The sequence below is a fragment of the Octopus bimaculoides genome, chromosome 28, assembly GCF_046866305.1.
Source record: "Octopus bimaculoides isolate indiv1 chromosome 28, ASM4686630v1, whole genome shotgun sequence".
In the NCBI taxonomy this organism is placed as follows: domain Eukaryota; kingdom Metazoa; phylum Mollusca; class Cephalopoda; order Octopoda; family Octopodidae; genus Octopus; species Octopus bimaculoides.
In genome coordinates this window covers 2,707,719-2,727,943 of record NC_142955.1, presented here as the reverse complement: position 1 = coordinate 2,727,943, position 20,225 = coordinate 2,707,719, and the positions used below count along the sequence as shown (strand labels likewise).

Here is a 20,225-nt window from a genome sequence, read left to right as displayed (position 1 = left end):
TCCAGACTGGGAGTTGTGAGTGTTTATTGAGCAAAAACACCTAAAGGGCCACGACGCTCCGGCAGGGGATGGTGGCGAACCCTGCTGTACTCTTTCACCCCAACTTTCTCTCACTCTTTCTTCCTGTTTCTGTTGTGCCTGTAATTCAAAGGGTCAGCCTTGTCACAGTCTGTGTCACACTAAATATCCCCCGAGAACTACGTTAAGGGTACACGTGTCTGTGGAGTGCTCAGCCACTTGTACGTTAATTTCACGAGCAGGTTGTTCCGTTGATCGGATCAACTGGAACCCTCGACGTCGTAAGCGACGGAGTACCAGCAAAAACAAATGTACATGTGTGTGTGTATATATATATATATATATATATATATACACACACATATTTAGGTATGTATGTATTATGTATTAGGTATGTATAACGGATTTTGGTGCCCAATGGTGATACGATTAGACAAATTGAACATTTTTTTGGCCTATGACACTACATGGACACATTTCTTTTTCACTGCTGTGACCGGGTGTTGACCTAATGGATTTTTTCAATAACTTTTCAAAATATTTTCGTATCACCATTGATCACCAAAATCCGTTATTTCAACTGACTAATGAAACGAGATCGCTTCCGAACGGTAATATATAACCTATCATTGACACGAGCACTTTAATTAGCACCAATTCCTTTTAATTAGCACTAAATCAGGATGGTATCTTGCACTGCCTGTACTTTAACTTTGTTTGACGGGATTTATAGATTTCGATATAATGATGACTTGGCATTGCAATTTTTCCGCCAACATGGAGTTGTCCCTGCATCTGTGAATTGCCTAACATGTAATACACCTTGCATTATTAGAAATGGGACTAATATGGTTCGATGTAGGAAGATGGTTCGTCATCGGAGACAAAGGAAAACAGAATGCAGGTTTTCAGTGTCCATTTTCAAGAACACCTTTTTGGAGCGAAGCCGTTTACCCCCTTGGAAAGTTCTTGTGTTTCTTTAATTGTTTCCTAACAGATAATTGGTTGCATAAATCTGTTATGGAAAATTTAGATATAATGCTTGCTATGTCTGTTGATTGGCGATCTTTCTGTTGTGAAGTTTGCCTTCATTGGGTTGAAAACTGCCGTGCACAAATTGGAGGGCCAGGGATTGCAGTGGAGATTGATGAAGCGGTTTTGGTTAGAAGAAAATACAACCGAGGTAGGCTTGTAAAGACTATTTGGCTCTTCGGGGGAATTGAACACAAATCGAAAAAACAATTTTTGATGCCTCTATCATCGGAATGTGGGGAAGGGGAAAGACGAAATGCTTCAACTCTTCTCCCGCTAATCAAATGTCACATATATACTCAAAACATTCACTTTCTTTATCGAGTGATTTTACATACTGTTTCATTAATCCCAATTCGATATGCAAGGAAGTGAAGATGATTTTTTTTCTCTTTCGGAACTAGCGCTGCACTAATAACTTTCTTATCACTGACCTTCAACTCTCGGGGTGCCCCTCTTTCGCTCTACTCGCCCATATACACACACAAAAAAAAAACATGGGAATTTCGTGTAGCCACTTTGTTTACCATGTAGGAAATTTACGATTTTCAAATCGACACATAACACCCATTTATGTTTTGGACTAGAAACTCAATGATGTTGGAGGTTCTGCAGAGGCCATGGGCTCTACTCAACCATCCAGACTATTATTTATAGTGACTGTTGGGGCGCTTATAGTTCCCTTCAAAATTTAGGTTATACACATTTTCAAATTAACCATAGAACTTCGTCGATCCGGCAAACGCGTTAGTTCACACACAGACCATAGAACGATTGTGGGGGCGGGGGCCTCAAGAGAGCTGTTTTACGGCCCGGAATTAAACCGTGTTTCTTAAAGCAATATATTGCTCGATATCAGTTCATGCAGGCTTTCCGTCCTGCTTCCAAAAGAATGCACGATTTTTTATTGCAGGCTGCCAGGCTGTATCCTGGACCATGAAGATTTTCGTCCTGAGAATAAATATCTTTACACGCAGCTTCTGCACCAACTGACAACATTTCATCAATCCATAGGGTACTATTCAAGAAGAGTGGTCCCTGTGCGCGCACTCGCACACACGCGCTAGCTAGTCGTGACTAGTCGATCCTACGACTACCTAGCGCGAGTGCGCGTCATGCGCAAAGCATGTATGAGGGTTTTTTTCTAAACAAAATAAATTATTTTTTTAAACAAAGTAAATAAATTATGCACTACCTGTTTTTGGTAAAGAGTCCATTAAATAGTCGGTCTTTCAAAATCTACTGGTTGTTCAATGGTAACAGTACATGAGGGACATTACAAGGAATTATCTTTTGCCTAACCCCTACCAAATTGATGGACGTTTTAAGAGTAAGATGGGGAAGATTCAACAAAAAAAAAAATTTACTTTGTGTTTTATTTACTTTGTTTACAAGATTGGCGCTAGATAGTCGTTGTAGGATCGACTAGTCACGACTCGGTAGCGCGGATGCGCGAGTGTGCGCACCGAGACCACTCTTCTTGAATAGTCCCAACAAGGTAATCTACCACGCACATTGGTAAGTACAGAATATTTTCACAATATTATTGATTGTAACAGAATACTTATCAATCGCAACTTCAAAATTTCAAATCTCCCCCCCCCCCCCTCACCATTAAGTCTTTAAAAATAACACGATTGAATAAACCAAGACCCATAAGTTTTTTTCATCAAATCATTAAATAAACTAACAGCAGAAATAAAACCTTCGTGACCATAAGAACTTTGGTAAAATGTTTGTCTTTCTTGATTGTCTGTCATGTTCAATGCTATTTAAGTCTCTTTTGATACTCCAGCAGGAGTCAGGCATCATTAGTTTGTCCCACCGTCCCTGGTCGCTCTCTGCCATTGTTTTGATATCCTGATGGAATCGTTCTCCTTGCTCATCACTCTCTTCGCATAAATGGCTATGTAAAGAAAGGAACCTTTAATACTCATATTAGCACCAATGTCCTCTAGACTTTTCCACAGCTTTTCCATTAATTCCTTGTAATTTTCGGCCCGGCGATTGCCCAAGAAGTTTCTCACCACATCAACATACGCTATCCAAGCACGGAATTTCCAAGTCATTCATTGAAGTAACAAACTTATCATCCCTAATTAGTTTTCTGATATCAGGACCCTCAAACACTCCTGCTTTGAGTTTTTCGGTGTTAAGTCCTGCAAACAATTTACATATATACTCAAAACATTCACTTTCTTTATCGAGTGATTTTACATACTGTTTCATTAATCCCAATTCGATATGCAAGGAAGTGAAGATGATTTTTTTTCTCTTTCGGAACTAGCGCTGCACTAATAACTTTCTTATCACTGACCTTCAACTCTCGGGGTGCCCCTCTTTCGCTCTACTCGCCCATATACACACACAAAAAAAAAAACATGGGAATTTCGTGTAGCCACTTTGTTTACCATGTAGGAAATTTACGATTTTCAAATCGACACATAACACCCATTTATGTTTTGGACTAGAAACTCAATGATGTTGGAGGTTCTGCAGAGGCCATGGGCTCTACTCAACCATCCAGACTATTATTTATAGTGACTGTTGGGGCGCTTATAGTTCCCTTCAAAATTTAGGTTATACACATTTTCAAATTAACCATAGAACTTCGTCGATCCGGCAAACGCGTTAGTTCACACACAGACCATAGAACGATTGTGGGGGCGGGGGCCTCAAGAGAGCTGTTTTACGGCCCGGAATTAAACCGTGTTTCTTAAAGCAATATATTGCTCGATATCAGTTCATGCAGGCTTTCCGTCCTGCTTCCAAAAGAATGCACGATTTTTTATTGCAGGCTGCCAGGCTGTATCCTGGACCATGAAGATTTTCGTCCTGAGAATAAATATCTTTACACGCAGCTTCTGCACCAACTGACAACATTTCATCAATCCATAGGGTACTATTCAAGAAGAGTGGTCCCTGTGCGCGCACTCGCACACACGCGCTAGCTAGTCGTGACTAGTCGATCCTACGACTACCTAGCGCGAGTGCGCGTCATGCGCAAAGCATGTATGAGGGTTTTTTTCTAAACAAAATAAATTATTTTTTTAAACAAAGTAAATAAATTATGCACTACCTGTTTTTGGTAAAGAGTCCATTAAATAGTCGGTCTTTCAAAATCTACTGGTTGTTCAATGGTAACAGTACATGAGGGACATTACAAGGAATTATCTTTTGCCTAACCCCTACCAAATTGATGGACGTTTTAAGAGTAAGATGGGGAAGATTCAACAAAAAAAAAAATTTACTTTGTGTTTTATTTACTTTGTTTACAAGATTGGCGCTAGATAGTCGTTGTAGGATCGACTAGTCACGACTCGGTAGCGCGGATGCGCGAGTGTGCGCACCGAGACCACTCTTCTTGAATAGTCCCAACAAGGTAATCTACCACGCACATTGGTAAGTACAGAATATTTTCACAATATTATTGATTGTAACAGAATACTTATCAATCGCAACTTCAAAATTTCAAATCTCCCCCCCCCCCCCCTCACCATTAAGTCTTTAAAAATAACACGATTGAATAAACCAAGACCCATAAGTTTTTTTCATCAAATCATTAAATAAACTAACAGCAGAAATAAAACCTTCGTGACCATAAGAACTTTGGTAAAATGTTTGTCTTTCTTGATTGTCTGTCATGTTCAATGCTATTTAAGTCTCTTTTGATACTCCAGCAGGAGTCAGGCATCATTAGTTTGTCCCACCGTCCCTGGTCGCTCTCTGCCATTGTTTTGATATCCTGATGGAATCGTTCTCCTTGCTCATCACTCTCTTCGCATAAATGGCTATGTAAAGAAAGGAACCTTTAATACTCATATTAGCACCAATGTCCTCTAGACTTTTCCACAGCTTTTCCATTAATTCCTTGTAATTTTCGGCCCGGCGATTGCCCAAGAAGTTTCTCACCACATCAACATACGCTATCCAAGCACGGAATTTCCAAGTCATTCATTGAAGTAACAAACTTATCATCCCTAATTAGTTTTCTGATATCAGGACCCTCAAACACTCCTGCTTTGAGTTTTTCGGTGTTAAGTCCTGCAAACAATTTACATATATACTCAAAACATTCACTTTCTTTATCGAGTGATTTTACATACTGTTTCATTAATCCCAATTCGATATGCAAGGAAGTGAAGATGATTTTTTTTCTCTTTCGGAACTAGCGCTGCACTAATAACTTTCTTATCACTGACCTTCAACTCTCGGGGTGCCCCTCTTTCGCTCTACTCGCCCATATACACACACAAAAAAAAAAACATGGGAATTTCGTGTAGCCACTTTGTTTACCATGTAGGAAATTTACGATTTTCAAATCGACACATAACACCCATTTATGTTGGAGGTTCTGCAGAGGCCATGGGCTCTACTCAACCATCCAGACTAAGCAAATAAAAACACATACATACATGCATGATGTATACACACGTGTACTTGTATATACATACAGCATCTTTCCATAAATATACACATTCAGCATCCTTGAATACATGGATACAAATGCACATCTACGCATACATACACATGTAAAAATGTATATAGAGTTTAATACACACACACACATACATGTATCTAGTGAGAAAGAATATTGAAGAAAGTTACAATAACTGTTAGTGTGTAGAATGCAATGTCAGTGATTTCGGTTCAATTTCCAGGTGAGCCCTGTAGCAATAATAACAACAAAGTTAAGAATTTATTAAAATATTTATCTGTCATAATGAAAGAAAGCAAAAGATTGACAACCTGGAATAATTCCAAAAACCATCAAAGAATTTTCTGAAACATCAAAACCAAGAACTTTGTAAACTTCATTATCAATACCTCTCAGGAGTAAATATTGTTGAATATCTTCAGATGTTTGATGTTCAATATGTCCAGGTATTTGGTAAATATTGTTATATCTGTCTACTATATACACATATTTACCATGTGTAGTTAGATAATGTCTATGAATGTTGTTATACAGATATCTTGGTAGTTTTATACTTCTGACCAAATGTTCACTGAACCAAATGACATCATAGGCATAGCCACTCCAGGATCTTTCCCGCTCTTCCTTCACAACAACAATATCACCACCAGATGTCACTACTATATCCAACACCACCTCTATCTCCACCTTCTTTCTCAGCCAAGAGCACACTTTATGTATGTATTTACATATCTCTCCATCAATAGCAACTACATCTACATAATAGGAAGACCAACATCTTCTACATTCAGTCATGTCTTCAATATAATGACCACCACCACACACAAGTTGATTGTCGTTGTATTTATAAATCCTGTTGTAGAATTTTTCAGTTCTGATGGTTTTTAAACAGCAGAGATCTCTGTTGAAGAACATCAGCTGTTCACCAAAGGCGACAATGAAACATTCATCAGTCCACCAACATATGTCTAGTGGTTGTTGTTGTAGTAGTTGTTTGTGTTGAAGTATGTCTCCTGTCATTGTGTTAATTAATGTGACACTTTCTCGAAACATCAACACACTCACATTCTCATCTAACTTAATTAGTTTACTGTTGTAATCTCTACTGTCTTCGATATCATAATTAACAGGTTCAGTGCATGTAGGAATGGAAAGAGGGACCATTGCTGTTCTATATGGAAGTCTCCTCACTGATATTTCATCAGTTCCTGATATACTTTCTGCTATGTAATTACCACATCTCACCTTTATTCTACCTTTACTAATTATTTTACCTGATTCACCTCTTCTTCCTCCATCTCCTCCACTGTATTTCAATTTATTAATCAAGTCATTACTGAATATTTCCTTGTTTGTCTCAGATGTAATGGAAGGGAAATGAAGACCAGAATCAAGATTTAATAACGACACAGATTCCAGAACCTTCACTTGGTCCCCATCAATCTTTATGCAATGACATTCAATCAATTCAATATGTTGACACCAGTAAATACCCCCCACTTTTCTCCATATTACACCATAAGGGATGAGACTTGTCCAAGCTTGAGATGTCTTCAAATTTTTTCCATTCAGTTGAAATATTTCTTTTCTTTTGGAAACCGTGGCCATTATGTGTTTTTCTTGTGTAAAACACACACCACCAACTAAACTTCCAACATCTCTGTGACATAGCAGCTCCCCGTCTTCATCAAATATTTTAACATTTCCATTATTGGCTTTTTCACACACAACTGTCTTTCCTTCATCAGAAATATCAAAATCTTTTACTTGAACAGCAAATTCGTCTGTTTGTAAACGAGCAACCGGGAACCTTTCTCGATTCACCATAAACAACCCTTCAACATACAATTTATCTTTGTTGTGGCTTCCAGCAAAACGTGGACCATTACAATTAAAACTGGTGAAATCTACTTTATCTTTATAAATTCTACTATTTATAAATATTCTGTTGTATTCTCCTGTCTGTGTCAAACAGACTAAGCTATTATAGCCAGTGAAATCACCATAACGGTCCCACCATCCATAAATGTACAAATAACTGTCATCAATTGTCATGTTGTTATACTTAATATCATCATAAGCCATGTAGTGTCTAACTGAATACAAATACTGACCATCACTGTTGAAGGATATTATGAATCTTCTATTGCTAATAATGATGACATCATTAGCAGTAACTATAATATTACAAATGTAATTAATACGGCCACATCTGTCTTTCGTTAATGTCTCAGGTATGTCCATTTGTTTTATTATATTCACGGTTGAATGTTTTTCATCAATAACGATAACGTACAAATTACGTTTATGTCCCCATCTACTACACACCAGTTGATTGTTTGATAAAGAAGCAATACATTTATATTCATTTCCTGTCAGGTACGTTACCAACAACAATGGGAATTCAACTTTTAATGTCAACAATTGGCACTTAGCACCATAAGTTGTAATAACCAGCGTTTTTGACTGCCAACGACACATATTAATAGGAAAAACATTCAATTTGATAGAGTCCACAAGCTGACCATCAAATGTGAATATCTTAATGTTTTTATTTTTCCAGTCATATGATGCTATCAGGTTATTTTCAATAACACACAAACGGCGAATGTACACTGGATATTTGTCTCCAAAACCTGGAGGGACAGCAACATGTCTAGCTTTGTCAGAAACTGTCAGATCCTGTACATATAACGAAGAAGACAACATTTCACTGACACAGATTTTTCTGGAAAATACATCCATCAGATTGATATAAATGTTAAGTTGATTATTTGTAACGAGATCATTAACCAACAAATTATGATCGTTTATAGCAAACATACGGCTGTTGTCTATCAGATAAATAAACATTTTATCAATAGATCCACCGTAGAGATTGGGGGGACGTTTCACTTGGGACATTAAAACACTGGGGACCATCTTACTACTACTACTACTACTATAACCACCACCACTACAGTTACTAGTGTTGTACTGAAATGCTATTTTCCTAGTAACAATTAATAATTTTGGTGTTTCAATTTCAATTGCTAATGATTTCACAAAAAAAGGGATATTAATTGTCTTAATTGTTTCAACTTGATTATAATAATTGATGGCTAAAATATCTAAATGTGATGGTTTATCACAATAACAAACAATTTCACCTTCACCCATCTTACACACCCGTACATAAGGCTGCCCTAATGATACACTTCTCACTGTCTTCGATAGGTTTCCAATGACCCTCAATTGCTTCTGTAGGGGTAATGTGACACCTATTTGATGAGAATCCCATTGACATATATCTGTAGCTGTAGACGGCAGAGATAATCTCGACACAATGTCTCCTTCATTAGAAATGTATAACAAGCAATCATGGTTGATGTCAGACACCACCAACTGTCCATTCGCCAGATTACATATTTCGCCAATGACAAGTTTTTTGTCTTTCTCCTTTTCTTTGAGTCGTAGATTTAGATTTCTGATATAAGGATTTTTCAGGTGTAAACAACAGCCAGACGACCGGTCCTGATACTTGTAAAAAAGGACCCTGTTGAGTTGAGTGTCTGGTAGATAAACAGTCCCTTGGAAAACAGCAATGTGAGGGTGAACAGGGAAAGGCAGTTGCCACTGCCATTTCATTTCTCCATATATATCATAACATATCAGAATAGAGTGTCTCTTGAAGAGGACATAAAAATAAACATTATCAGAGTAGATGTGATGAGGGCAGCCATAGAATGAAAGGTATTTTTGAAAAAGTTCTTCACCACATGTGGAATAGAATACCATTTTATTTTCCCTTCTATCTACGACTACAAAATTAATTGGAGTTGCAGCAATGGTGACATTATAATGTCCCAGAGAAATTCTTTCTATAATGTCAACTTTGTCCTCCTTGATCAATAGGATATGGATCTCGTTTTTGTTTTCAGTGGTGGTCACAGCTAAACACTTATTTGATACAATATGACATATTTCAATGTAATCAGTTTGGACCTTTATTAAAGGACCTTTTCTTAGTTCAGGACAGGTGATACACTGAAATCCTTTCATTTCATGATAAAAGACCAGAAATCTGTTTGAGTTCAATCTACAAAGTGCAGAAGGTGAGGAATTGAAAGTTAAATAATTGTGGCTAATTATTTCCGCATTATCAGAGAATAATGTAGCTTTCTTATTCCCGTAGAGTATTAATATGGAAGATGTTGACATAGGTAGAATATTTTTGACATTATAGAAATCCTCAATATATATATGGTTGATCAGACTTGATGTACATAGCTGGTTGCAGTAAGATGACTTGAACCAAAAATCTTTAGTTTTCCTTATAATACGCAGAACTCCAAAATAGTCAGTCAAGAAAATGATATCTGAACAAACACAAAAATACCGACATTTCCTGCCAATGTCCCTCATTGTCACACCACCTTTAGCTGAAATCCTGTAAATAATTTGTCCCTGGAGGACATAGAAATGGTTTTGGTACACAGTGATGTTGGTTGGGAGATTCAGAGAATGGGTCTCTACCTCAAATAACTGCTGGCCATCCAGAATATAACAGGTAACCCTGTTAATATTGGCAAATGCTATTAACAGGTTACCTTGTGGACCTACAGCAATATTTGCAGGTGTCTCTTTGGCAATGAATTGAGTGATAATTCTATTATCTTCCCAATCAATTTGGTAAACAGTCTTACCAAACATTTCTACACCTATAAGTGTAGAATATTCCAAGTAAGAAATCAAGAAAAAACCAAATTGAAGTGTTTTAATATTAAAACTTGAAGGGTTGATAATAATAATTAATTTTCGGAAGGGGAGGGTGGCCAGAACTGTATCTTGACCGATTCTGGTGAAATCGGTGACAGACGATGGGCAATGAACATAATTTCTGTCACCGTCTCTTGTCACACAACATACTGTCATACAATGGTGGGAATAGGTAATCACTCCCCGCTGTATTACAATAATATTGGATATTATCATGCTTTTGTCAAATTCTTCACCAGATTCATTGATCTTCGCTTCTCTGGTCATAACCGGACAAAGAGGTCGAAATTTATTGTATATTTTTGGTATTTCAATGGTTTTGTGTTTGTCTTGCAAAACATTTGTCTTTATGTATTGTTCCAGAAACCATTCAAGTTTTCCTATAATAATAAAATCTTGACTGTAATCATTTTTCTTAATGTCTTTCTGCAGAATTTCTATTCTCTGTGTAAAATCTTTAAGAAAGTTATTCTCGTCCAAACCAACACTTTTTAAAAAAGTACATATTTTTTCCCGAGAATTTATCAGCAAATTCATTTTGTCTTCATATGCATTTGATCTTTTATAAAATATGTGTTTGTCAAAAACATCTTGTCTTCCAATTATTTCCCAGTTTTTATGGTCTCCTTTTTGTCTTTTTTGTTTTGTTGTTGACTGAGATGAAGCTCGTTTCTCTGACATTTCTCTCTTTGAACCATCATCACTCTCATATTTACACCTTTTCTTCTCAACTCCTTCTTCATCCCATTTTGATTTTGAGTCAGAGAAAGCTCTTTTCTGAGGTGTAAGTCTTCTTGAAGTGTTTCCTGCTTGGTCTTCCATAGTGAATCTGTAATGAAATATAAAGAAAACATTCAGCTTTGTGAAAATATTCAAGTTTCAGGGAGATGATGTTTACTTCATTATTTGAAACACAAACAAAACATTTCTGTATTTCTGTCAGTTCATTAGGTTGTCTAATTAATATTTAGACAACTTGTTGGAATAATGTTTATTAGGCATAAACATTTGATTACAATGTATTAATAAGTGACATGGAGAAGCTAGGTGGGTAAGCTGTTAGAATCATTAGCATGCCAGACGAAATGTTTAATGGTATTTCATTCGTCTTTACATTCTGAGATCAAATGCCAGCAAGGTTGACTTCGCCTTCGTTCATCCTCTCGAGGTCGATTAAATCAAGTACCAGTGAAACACCAGGGTCAATATGATTGACTTACCCCCTCCCCACAAATTTAGAAACCTCGTACCTATAGAAGAAAGCAATCTAAACGTTACCCAGTTCATTCTTATTCTAGCAACTATATTTTCAAAGCTTCATCCTCCACTGCTAATTTGATCACCTAATTAACAGAAGCTATTTACTAAACTAAGGATCTCCCACTGGACATTTGAGGAAGTCTATTTTCTGTAGATTCTTAATGTTTATTGTACCTACACATCTATCACACACAAAGACTACTTTGTTAATCTTCTTTTAATATTGCTGCATCTCTTATGCATCCATAGCAAGCACAGGGTATACCATATGGAATTTCTGCATGCAAATTCTCTATATACTGAGCAGGGCCATCTCCCTGAAGAGATTAATAATTTGTCTGTTTTCCAACTTACTAACACTTTTACAAGTATGGAATTTATAAGCTTGTTGACAGATGGATTGAAGTTCTAGAATGCAACAGAAACTATGTTAATGAATAAATATTATCTTAATCGTGGGCTTTTTCATTTTTAATAGGGACCTTAAAATCAGCCATTAGCTTTGCACCAACCTGATTTTATATATTTAAAAATAAGCACAGGTGTGGCTATGTGGTAAGAAGTTTGCTTCCAAGCAACATGGTTCTGGGATCAGTCCCACTGCATGGCACCTTGGGTGGGTGTCTTCTACTATAGACTTGGGTCAACCAAAGCATTGTGAGAGGATATGGTAGACAGAAACTGAAAGAAGCCCATTGTATATATATATATATATATATATGTGTGTATATGCATATGTGTGTGTGTGTCTCTGTGGCTGTATTTGTCCCTCCACCACCATCACTTGACAACCAATGTTGGTGTGTTTACATCCCCCATAACTTAGCAGTTTGGCAAAAGAGATGAACAGAATAAGTACTGGGCTTACAAAGAATAAGTCCTGGGGTCGATTTCTTCAGCTACAAAGACCCTTTAAGGCAGTGCTCCAGCATGGCCACAGTCAAATGAGTGAAACTAGTAAAAGAATAACTGAAGACAAATGTTCAAATACATGAATTGCATGCTCTGAACGGACACCAGTTGTTGTGTACCTGTTCAGGCTTTCTTCTGTCCATGTACCTTCTTGATGATTAAATAACTTGTAGCCATTCGTTTCTAGGCAGCTGCAACAGCACTTGGTTTCGTCACAGTTCAAGCTGTGATTTTAGGCGGTAAGACAAGCTCTACATTACAAACCTGTATAACTAGCTACAAGTTATATGCGGAGAAAACATGTATTTGGTTCAGCTTGGTTGACAGCAGTGAAAACCGCTGTTCTGGGTTGTTGCATATCTTGGCTGAGTTGATAGCAGTTAAAACCGCTTTCCGTACGTTCGAGTCAGAAACTAAATTCAGACTGCCCATCTAATGTTGTATTTATAGTTAGCAGCGAGGTAGACGATCTATTTTTAGCTATGGTGAAATTCTGCCTACCCATCTAATGTTCCCTATGTTGTATTTATAGTTAGCAGCGAGGTAGACGATCTAGTTTTAGCTATGGTGAAATTCTGCTGCTGATTTACAAAAAGGGCACCAATTTAAGGTTTTCACTAAGGGAGCTGTCAATCTATTTTTAGCTATGATGAAATCGTAACTAACTCAATCTAAGGCTATATAAGGTGTCCGTTACGGTACTACTAAAGCAGCACGGTCCCGAACACGCAGTCGCGCGTCCGCGCTAGCTAGTCGTGAGTGGTCGACCCTAACCCTAAACACGTATTCATTTGCACACGCGGGTTAGGGTTAGGGTTAGGATCGACCACTCACGACTAGCTAGCGCAGACGCGCGACCACGCTGCTTTAGTAGTACCTCCGTTACAATTACATTACGTCATTAGATGTAAGTTTACCTGACTTCCACTCTCTCTCTCTCTCTCTTTCTCGCCTTCCCCCCTCCCTTATATATGCATATGTGTGTGTGTGTGAATATTTACAACATTTTTGAACGTTTAACATGTTTGAATAATAGGACCGATTGATGACCTTGAAACACCAAAGACTTTCTCCATTCTTCTCAAGCGTTAAACTAATACACCTGCCTGTTGTTCCTTCACCTGCCTTTTGTTTTCTGTATGTGTGTGTGATTAGTACTACCCATCATTTAAACGTGTTGAAAATGTATCGGTACTTGTTCTATAAAACCTTGCAGTTCCACTAATAAATATGGCTAAAACATGAATCCGACTTAAAAGGAAATACCAGGGTTTGTGAGATGAATTAAACCCACTAAAGCACTGCTCCTGCGTGTTCATGGTTCAGTAAATTAATGAGTAACACACAAAACACACATAGCTTAAAATGTCTGTTAACCTATTTCTATCTATAAGTGACACACCAGCTTTTCAATTATTATTCACTTCTTTCTCATCAATAAATCTTTAGTAGAAAGTGGGTTATACATCTTTAGATTGTATACCTGACTTTCCTACTATGAACTTAACGGAACGCTGAACTCCAGACTATCAACTTAAACATTTATTCAGGTGGTAAATATATAAACATCGGTGGAGATGGAGTATATGTAATCTGGGTATACCCCCACTTTTAAATTTTGTTTTTTTTTACGGAATCCTATGTTTCAGACCATGGAGAATCCGATTCTGGAAAAAAATTTTCAAAAATCTTAATTTCAAAATTTCGACCCCCCCCCCCCCCGGTTTTTATATAGATCCACAGGGTAAACCTAACCCTAACACTAGTTTCGTAAGATTTGGCTGTTATTTCTAGCATGTAAATAGCCTGCTTGGTGGCGGGGGGGGGGGGGGTAATTGAAATTTTTCAAAAAATTTTTTTTCAGAACCGGAATCTCCATAGCCTAAAACGTGGGATTCCATAAAAAAAATTAATAAATAAGTGGGGGAAAGGTTCAGATTACATATAGTCCATCTCTACCTAAACATCTTTAGCTCTTGTTGTTACAGCTTCTGTGTGAGTGAGCATAGTTGTTGGGACGTTGTTCCGTAGTTGTGAACGAGCTGTCGAGTGTAAGTCCGAAAGATGTAGAGAGACAGCTTAAATACGTCCATGCTCAATCGCTGGCCAGCGAGAAAGAGAATGAATTGAGCGGGAAACGCTTGGTTGTTTAATTCTACGCATGCGCACGGCGTTACTACAAATCCATACTTTTAAAATAACCAGTTTCTCAACTTAGCAAATAATTCCACAGAAACTTCAGATATTTCTAAATTTAACAAACTATGAAACAGATTATTGTTTTGAATATTTTATTTAAATGTAATCTATAACTTATATGTGGAGGCGCAATGGCCCGGTGGTTAGGGCAGCGGACTCGCGGTCATAGGATCGCGGTTTCGATTCCTAGACTGAGCGTTGTGAGTATTTATTGAACGAAAACACCTAAAGTTCCACGAGGCTCTGGCAGGGGATGGTGGCGAACCTTGCTGTACTCTTTCACCACAACTTTCTCTTACTCTTACTTCCTGTTTCTGTTGTGCCTGTAATTCAAAGGGGTCAGCCTTGTCACACTCTGTGTCACGCTGAATATCCCCCCCGAGAACTACGTTAAGGGTACACGTGTCTGTGGAGTGCTCAGCCACTTGCACGTTAATTTCACGAGCAGGCTGTTCCGTTGATCGGATCAACTGGAACCCTCGTCGTCGTTAAGCGACGGAGTGCCAACAACAACAATGTAAAAATATAATCTTTTTAAACTCAACAGGATGTTTAAGAATTATATTAATTCGCAATATCGTGGGACTTATATTATCGCATTGGAACCTCAAGGGTATGCCCTGGCATTTGCTACCATCAATATCTCTCTCTTCCTTTACTCAACCATCCCATTTATATTCTGATCTCAGTCCCTTGTGAGTATACCCGGCACTTTGCCACCCTCTCTGCCCTACTCTCTCTCACTTTCTCTCTCCTTCTCTTGCATTTCCCTCAGGTTGGACAACCATGTATTTCCTTTGCTGTAGCGCACCTGTTTCTGTCTTCATTCTTGATCTCATCCTCTCCGGCCATGTATAACCTTGCACTTGCTCTACAGCAAGACACCTGTCTCTCTGTCTCACTATAACCTTTCATCATCCAACACAAGATCACCTCCTCCCGTCTTGAAAGCTTTTTTTTTTTGCCTTGCAAGTACTTGGTGACCCTGTTAGAGCAGGTGCCACTTAAAAGCATCCAGTCCACTCTGTTGAGTGGTTGGTGTTTGGAAGGGCATCCAGCTGTAAAAACCCAGCCAAAACAGCCACAGAAGTCTGGTTCAGGCTCCTACCTGGCCAGCTCTTGTGAAACTGTCTCACCCATGTTAGCATGGAAGGCGGACATTAAACGACGATGATGATGATGATGGAAAAATACAATTTTTTTCAGCGAAATATTAAAGCATAAAAAATTAATTTTATAACCAGTCAATGTATTTCAAATGGAAGAATTATATTTGTTTAAATGTATTAAAATCATGGTTTCTGTTGTTGATCTTTAACTTAAAGTTAATTCTTATCTTATGATGAAAGATGTTCTAGCCATGACCTAGATTGGTGGCAGGTCAGCCGCTTCTTCAGGGCGGCATACTGGCCAAGTGGAAATGGAGTGGTGGAAAGGCATCACCGTACCATCAAGACCATAGCAGAGAGGGGCCACATTTCACCAATCGAGGCCGTATTTTGGTACAATATATCGCCCAGGTTAGGGCAGGCTGAGGAGTCGGTGCCACACAGGGCAATATTCAGGTACGAGTAGAGGCATCTGTGTACTGCATCAATGCGACTCCGGGGAGAGGAAGAGCACGCCTTCGTGCAGGTCGGGGAAGAAGTTTGGGTAAAACCCCCAAATGCACGGTGTATATCACAATGGGGAAAGGGAACAATAACCTCCATCAATTCGAAGAACAACGTCTCTGTCGATGGTATGCCACGCCATGTTTTGGATGTGCGGAAGATTGTCAATGCCTCAGAGGATGGAACCAGCAACAGTGGGCAAGACGATGAAGCCAGCAGCAGCATGCCAGGATCTCAGGCCAGTCCTGGGGTCACACAGCGTCCACAGAGGGAGCGGCACCCTCCTCTCCGGTTGGCTGATTATGAAACCAGTTAAGGTGTGAGTTTGGGAGCGAGGAATGAGTGGGAAAGCCGGTTGAGTGATCTGTAGATCGGAGGAGGGGGGGCATACGGTGTTTGTGGTGTTATGGGTCGTGATGAGGTATGTTTGGTGGAGAGGATTACAGACGAAGCAAACGGAAGTGAAGACTGTAGGGGCCAGCGGAAGAGCCACGGGGACATGCGTGGGCACAGAGCACGTGCGATGGCGCGTTTGAAAGGTTATGTTTTTATCTGGTCACTGATCGCTCGTCCCGCCACGGTCAACAGGTAAGGTCTCTGTGTTACTTTCTCCCTTTTGCTTCTTTTCCCTCCATCACGCTACATGTACTTTATATTATATTCTGGAAATGAAATGTTTTGCATGTAATGTAACACTGCAAAATGTTTAAACAGCTTCTAGTCTATAAAATACTGCCTGAAAATAAAATAATCTTCAATATAACAATATATTTATGTTTGAAGTAACACTGGAAAATTTTTAATGATGTAAATGTGTTTGTATTTTATCGTTTGACCTCTTAACATACACATTTGTTTTCAATTTCTGTACAAAACATTTTATTTTGGATTTGTACATAAGAAAGTACAGAAATTATTTCGGATCAGTTCTGATTTGTTATGAAGTTACTGATAGAAACGATAATTAATGATAGTTAATGAGTGAAAGCGAGAAAAACTTCACGAACGAAGTATTTGGGGTTGGAAATAAGTGACAGATACCTCCATAGTACAGTGAACTTATATTTTCGCTCAAATATAGATATTTACTAGACGTCTCTGAAGGAAAATATAACGTATAATATGTTAAGAGGTTAATTAAGACTTGGTTTTGCTAAAGTGCTTAACTGAAATTTGAAGTTACAGATGAACGAAGTATTTGGAGTTGGAAATAAGTGACAAATACCTCCAGAGTACAGTGAACGTATATTTTCATTCAAATATAGATATTTACTAGACATCTCGGATCTTTTTTAAAACGGGGGCCACCGTTTTAAAAAAGATCCGACATCTCTGAAAAAGGTGGTTAATATATAGATCCGCACCCGGTGGAAAAATTGAAAAAAAAATAGTAACCAAAAAGGTTAATTAAAATGATTTTCACAATATTTACCGGAATCGATAACAGGATTTCAATTTGCGCCTAAGGTTTTTCTGTCTTGTAGATATCTTGGAAGTTGAATTCGTTGAAGATGTGACAAAATTGTCAATCCTGCGAGTGTCACTTGTTAATTTACCAGCAAGAAGTTTACGGGCACATCAGCGTTACTTGGCAGGTGTCCTTGCTTAAATGTGTGTGTGTGTATATTGTAATGGGTATATACACAGGTATGTTGTAGTGTGATGTTTAATTTAAATAAGTGTGCGTTTTGTGTGTATATATATATGTATATATTTGATTAAAGATGTGTGTGTGTGAGTGTGTATGTATGTCAAATGATTGCCAATCATTTCCGCTGGCATTCCCAGTGACTATAAATAACATATCTTTCCAGTGACCGTAAATGATATATCTTTCCAGTGACTATAAATAATATATCTTTCCTTCATCCCCCAATTCTCTCTCTCTTTCTCTCTAATTTACGTCGTTTTCCAACGCTGCCGCCGCCACACGACCAGGTTCCATAGAAACAAACATATTTTTATTGTTTTTGTCTCCTTTCTTTACACGGATAAAAATTTATTTCGAATGTTTTAACACGTATACATTACATATTAACACCCACACATGAATGTGTGTGTGAGAGAGAGAGAGATCTTGGGCACTACTGGCAAAATGTGACACAGCAACAACCTGTTGCTTGGTCGTGTTGTGGGCGCCTAAACTGTATTTCTTTATTCGCCTTATATAGAGAGGAAAGAACAGGGGCGGGGATGAAACAAGGACAGTCTTACACAGGGCTGGAGTTACATGAAATACGGATGATAAATCGAATTTGACAACGAAAATGAAAAATGCGAATAAAAGTATAAATATATAAAAATATTGGGTAAATTTTCAGATTAACACCCGCACGATTTTCACTAGGAGGTTACGGTTAGGGACGGAATTCCCTAACCTTAAAACCCTAACCCTAACACCCTAGTGAAAATCGTGCGGGTGTTAATCTGAAAATTTACCAAATATTGTTCATGACCCCATTCATACCCAACTTCCTTACAACAGTTGTCCAAAATTTTCCATACCTTTTCTCTAGACGGGTCTTTCTCAACAGGTGGAATTTAAAATAACTCATCGACCCGTGTCTGGAGATAAAGTGGCCTATCTCAGTCCCCTTCGCGCTTGTCATACATACTGTATCTTTCAGTATGGCCACTACACAGAAAAAAGATGCCTTCCTTTCCTTGTTAATGGAGGGAGGCGGTACGATCTTAACAATGAACTCAGTCGAGAGCCGTACTCTTTCCGCATCCGGCATCAGTTGTTTGACATAGGCTATCAACTCCCTCTGCTCCTCGCAACATACAAAGACGTGCGCAACGGTTTCACTGATGCGCCCGCACCTCGGGCATGTGGGGGGGGGGGAGGTGTCAAAGCTGTGTTTCGACAACCTCTCTCGAACCAGTAAGGTCGATCGACAGCTCAACCAAGCCAAGGATTTCTGGAAGTTATCCAGTTACCTGGGGTCTGCGACTAAACTGACAACTCCATTGAGCTTGCTTGGTGAGGAGGGTGATTGTCGGACACCCTGCAGGATGGAAAATAAGACCTGTCAAAGGGTGGCAGAGTTCATGAATCTCAATATAATGGTAACACCGGGAAATATTTTTAAAGATGCAATGTGTTAGTAAATTGTGTGTTAATTAAAATAATTATCACTAGAATATTTGCCAAAGTCAATGATAGGGGTTCAATTTCAACCCGAAGTATTTCTATCTCAGGAACATCTGAGGAGTTCAGCAAAATTGTGACTTCTGCAACTGTTGGTGCGATTCTTGAAACTTCTTAGCATGAAGCATATACGTGTGTGGGTGCTAATCTGCATGTGACTGTGTTTAAATGTGTATGCTTGTGTGTGTGTGTGTATTGTAATGTGTATGTTGTTGTGTAATGCATGTATACGTGTATGTTGTGTAATGGATGTATGTTTGTATGTGTGTCTGTCAGCCAGTTTATATAGACATATGATGTCTCATATTCGCAGTGACTGTCTGAATAACATATCTCCTTCACCTCCCATTTTCTTCTTTCTTTCTTTCTTTATGTCATTTCCAACACCACCACCACCACTCCATCACAGATCCAATTTCCATATTCATCAACCACTTTTTTTTTTTTATGGTTTTTGCCTGCTTTTTTCACACAAATAAAAATGTATTTGGAATGTTTTAACACGTTGGCTGTGTGTTAAGAAAGGCGTAGGAGTGGCTGTGTGGTAAGAAGCTTGCTTACCAACCACATGGTTCCAGGTTCAGTCCCACTGTGTGGCACCTTGGGCAAGTGTCTTCTATTATAGCCTCAGGCCGACCAAAGCCTTGTGAGTGGATTTGGTAGACAGAAACTGAAAGAAGCCCATCATATATACATATATATATGTGTGTGTGTGTGTGTATGCATATGTTTGTGTGTCTGTCTGTCTGTCCCCTATCATTGCTTGACAACCAATGTTGATGTGCTTACATCCCCCGTAACTTAGCGGTTTGGCAAAAAGAACTGATAGAATAAATACTAGGCT

The 20,225-nt window shown here is 38.5% G+C and overlaps 3 protein-coding genes across 4 annotated transcripts in view; 2 read left to right on the top strand and 1 right to left on the bottom strand.

The window, feature by feature from the left end:
• Window positions 1-391: 391 nt before the first annotated feature.
• The window catches only part of LOC128251112 (uncharacterized), a 49,849-nt gene continuing 30,015 nt past the window's right edge, over window positions 392-20,225 (top strand). The window contains exon 1 of the mRNA XM_089344334.1: window positions 392-4,452. The gene's annotated coding sequence lies outside the window, so the exon portion shown is untranslated. The remainder of the gene's footprint in view (window positions 4,453-20,225) is intronic.
• Window positions 5,742-18,972, bottom strand: LOC149130465 (uncharacterized). 2 transcript variants are annotated; one of them, XM_089344323.1, is made up of 2 exons: window positions 18,736-18,972; window positions 5,742-11,075 (listed from the first exon to the last, which is right to left on the bottom strand). In XM_089344323.1, exons 1-2 carry the CDS (start codon window positions 18,966-18,968, stop codon window positions 5,762-5,764), a joined length of 5,547 nt encoding a protein of 1,848 aa, XP_089200449.1. In that variant the 5' UTR covers window positions 18,969-18,972; the 3' UTR covers window positions 5,742-5,761. The 2 variants fall into 2 exon arrangements, with proteins under 2 accessions (XP_089200449.1, XP_089200450.1); XM_089344324.1 differs by having other exon boundaries at window positions 17,663-18,930.
• Window positions 16,032-20,225, top strand: part of LOC149130463 (uncharacterized) — a 26,410-nt gene continuing 22,216 nt past the window's right edge. Inside the window, 1 exon segment of the mRNA XM_089344325.1 lies at window positions 16,032-16,818. Within this exon segment, the coding sequence (XP_089200451.1) occupies window positions 16,637-16,818 (182 nt within the window). The 5' untranslated portion in view covers window positions 16,032-16,636.

Coding starts and splice junctions, on each gene's coding strand:
- LOC149130465 (XM_089344323.1), bottom strand. CDS start 18,968: ATGCCGGATGCGGAAAGAGTACGGCTCTCGACTGAGTTCATTGTTAAG. Junction 11,076..18,735: donor AAGACCCGTCTAGAGAAAAG/GTATGGAAAATT, acceptor ATTTCATTACAG/ATTCACTATGGAAGACCAAG.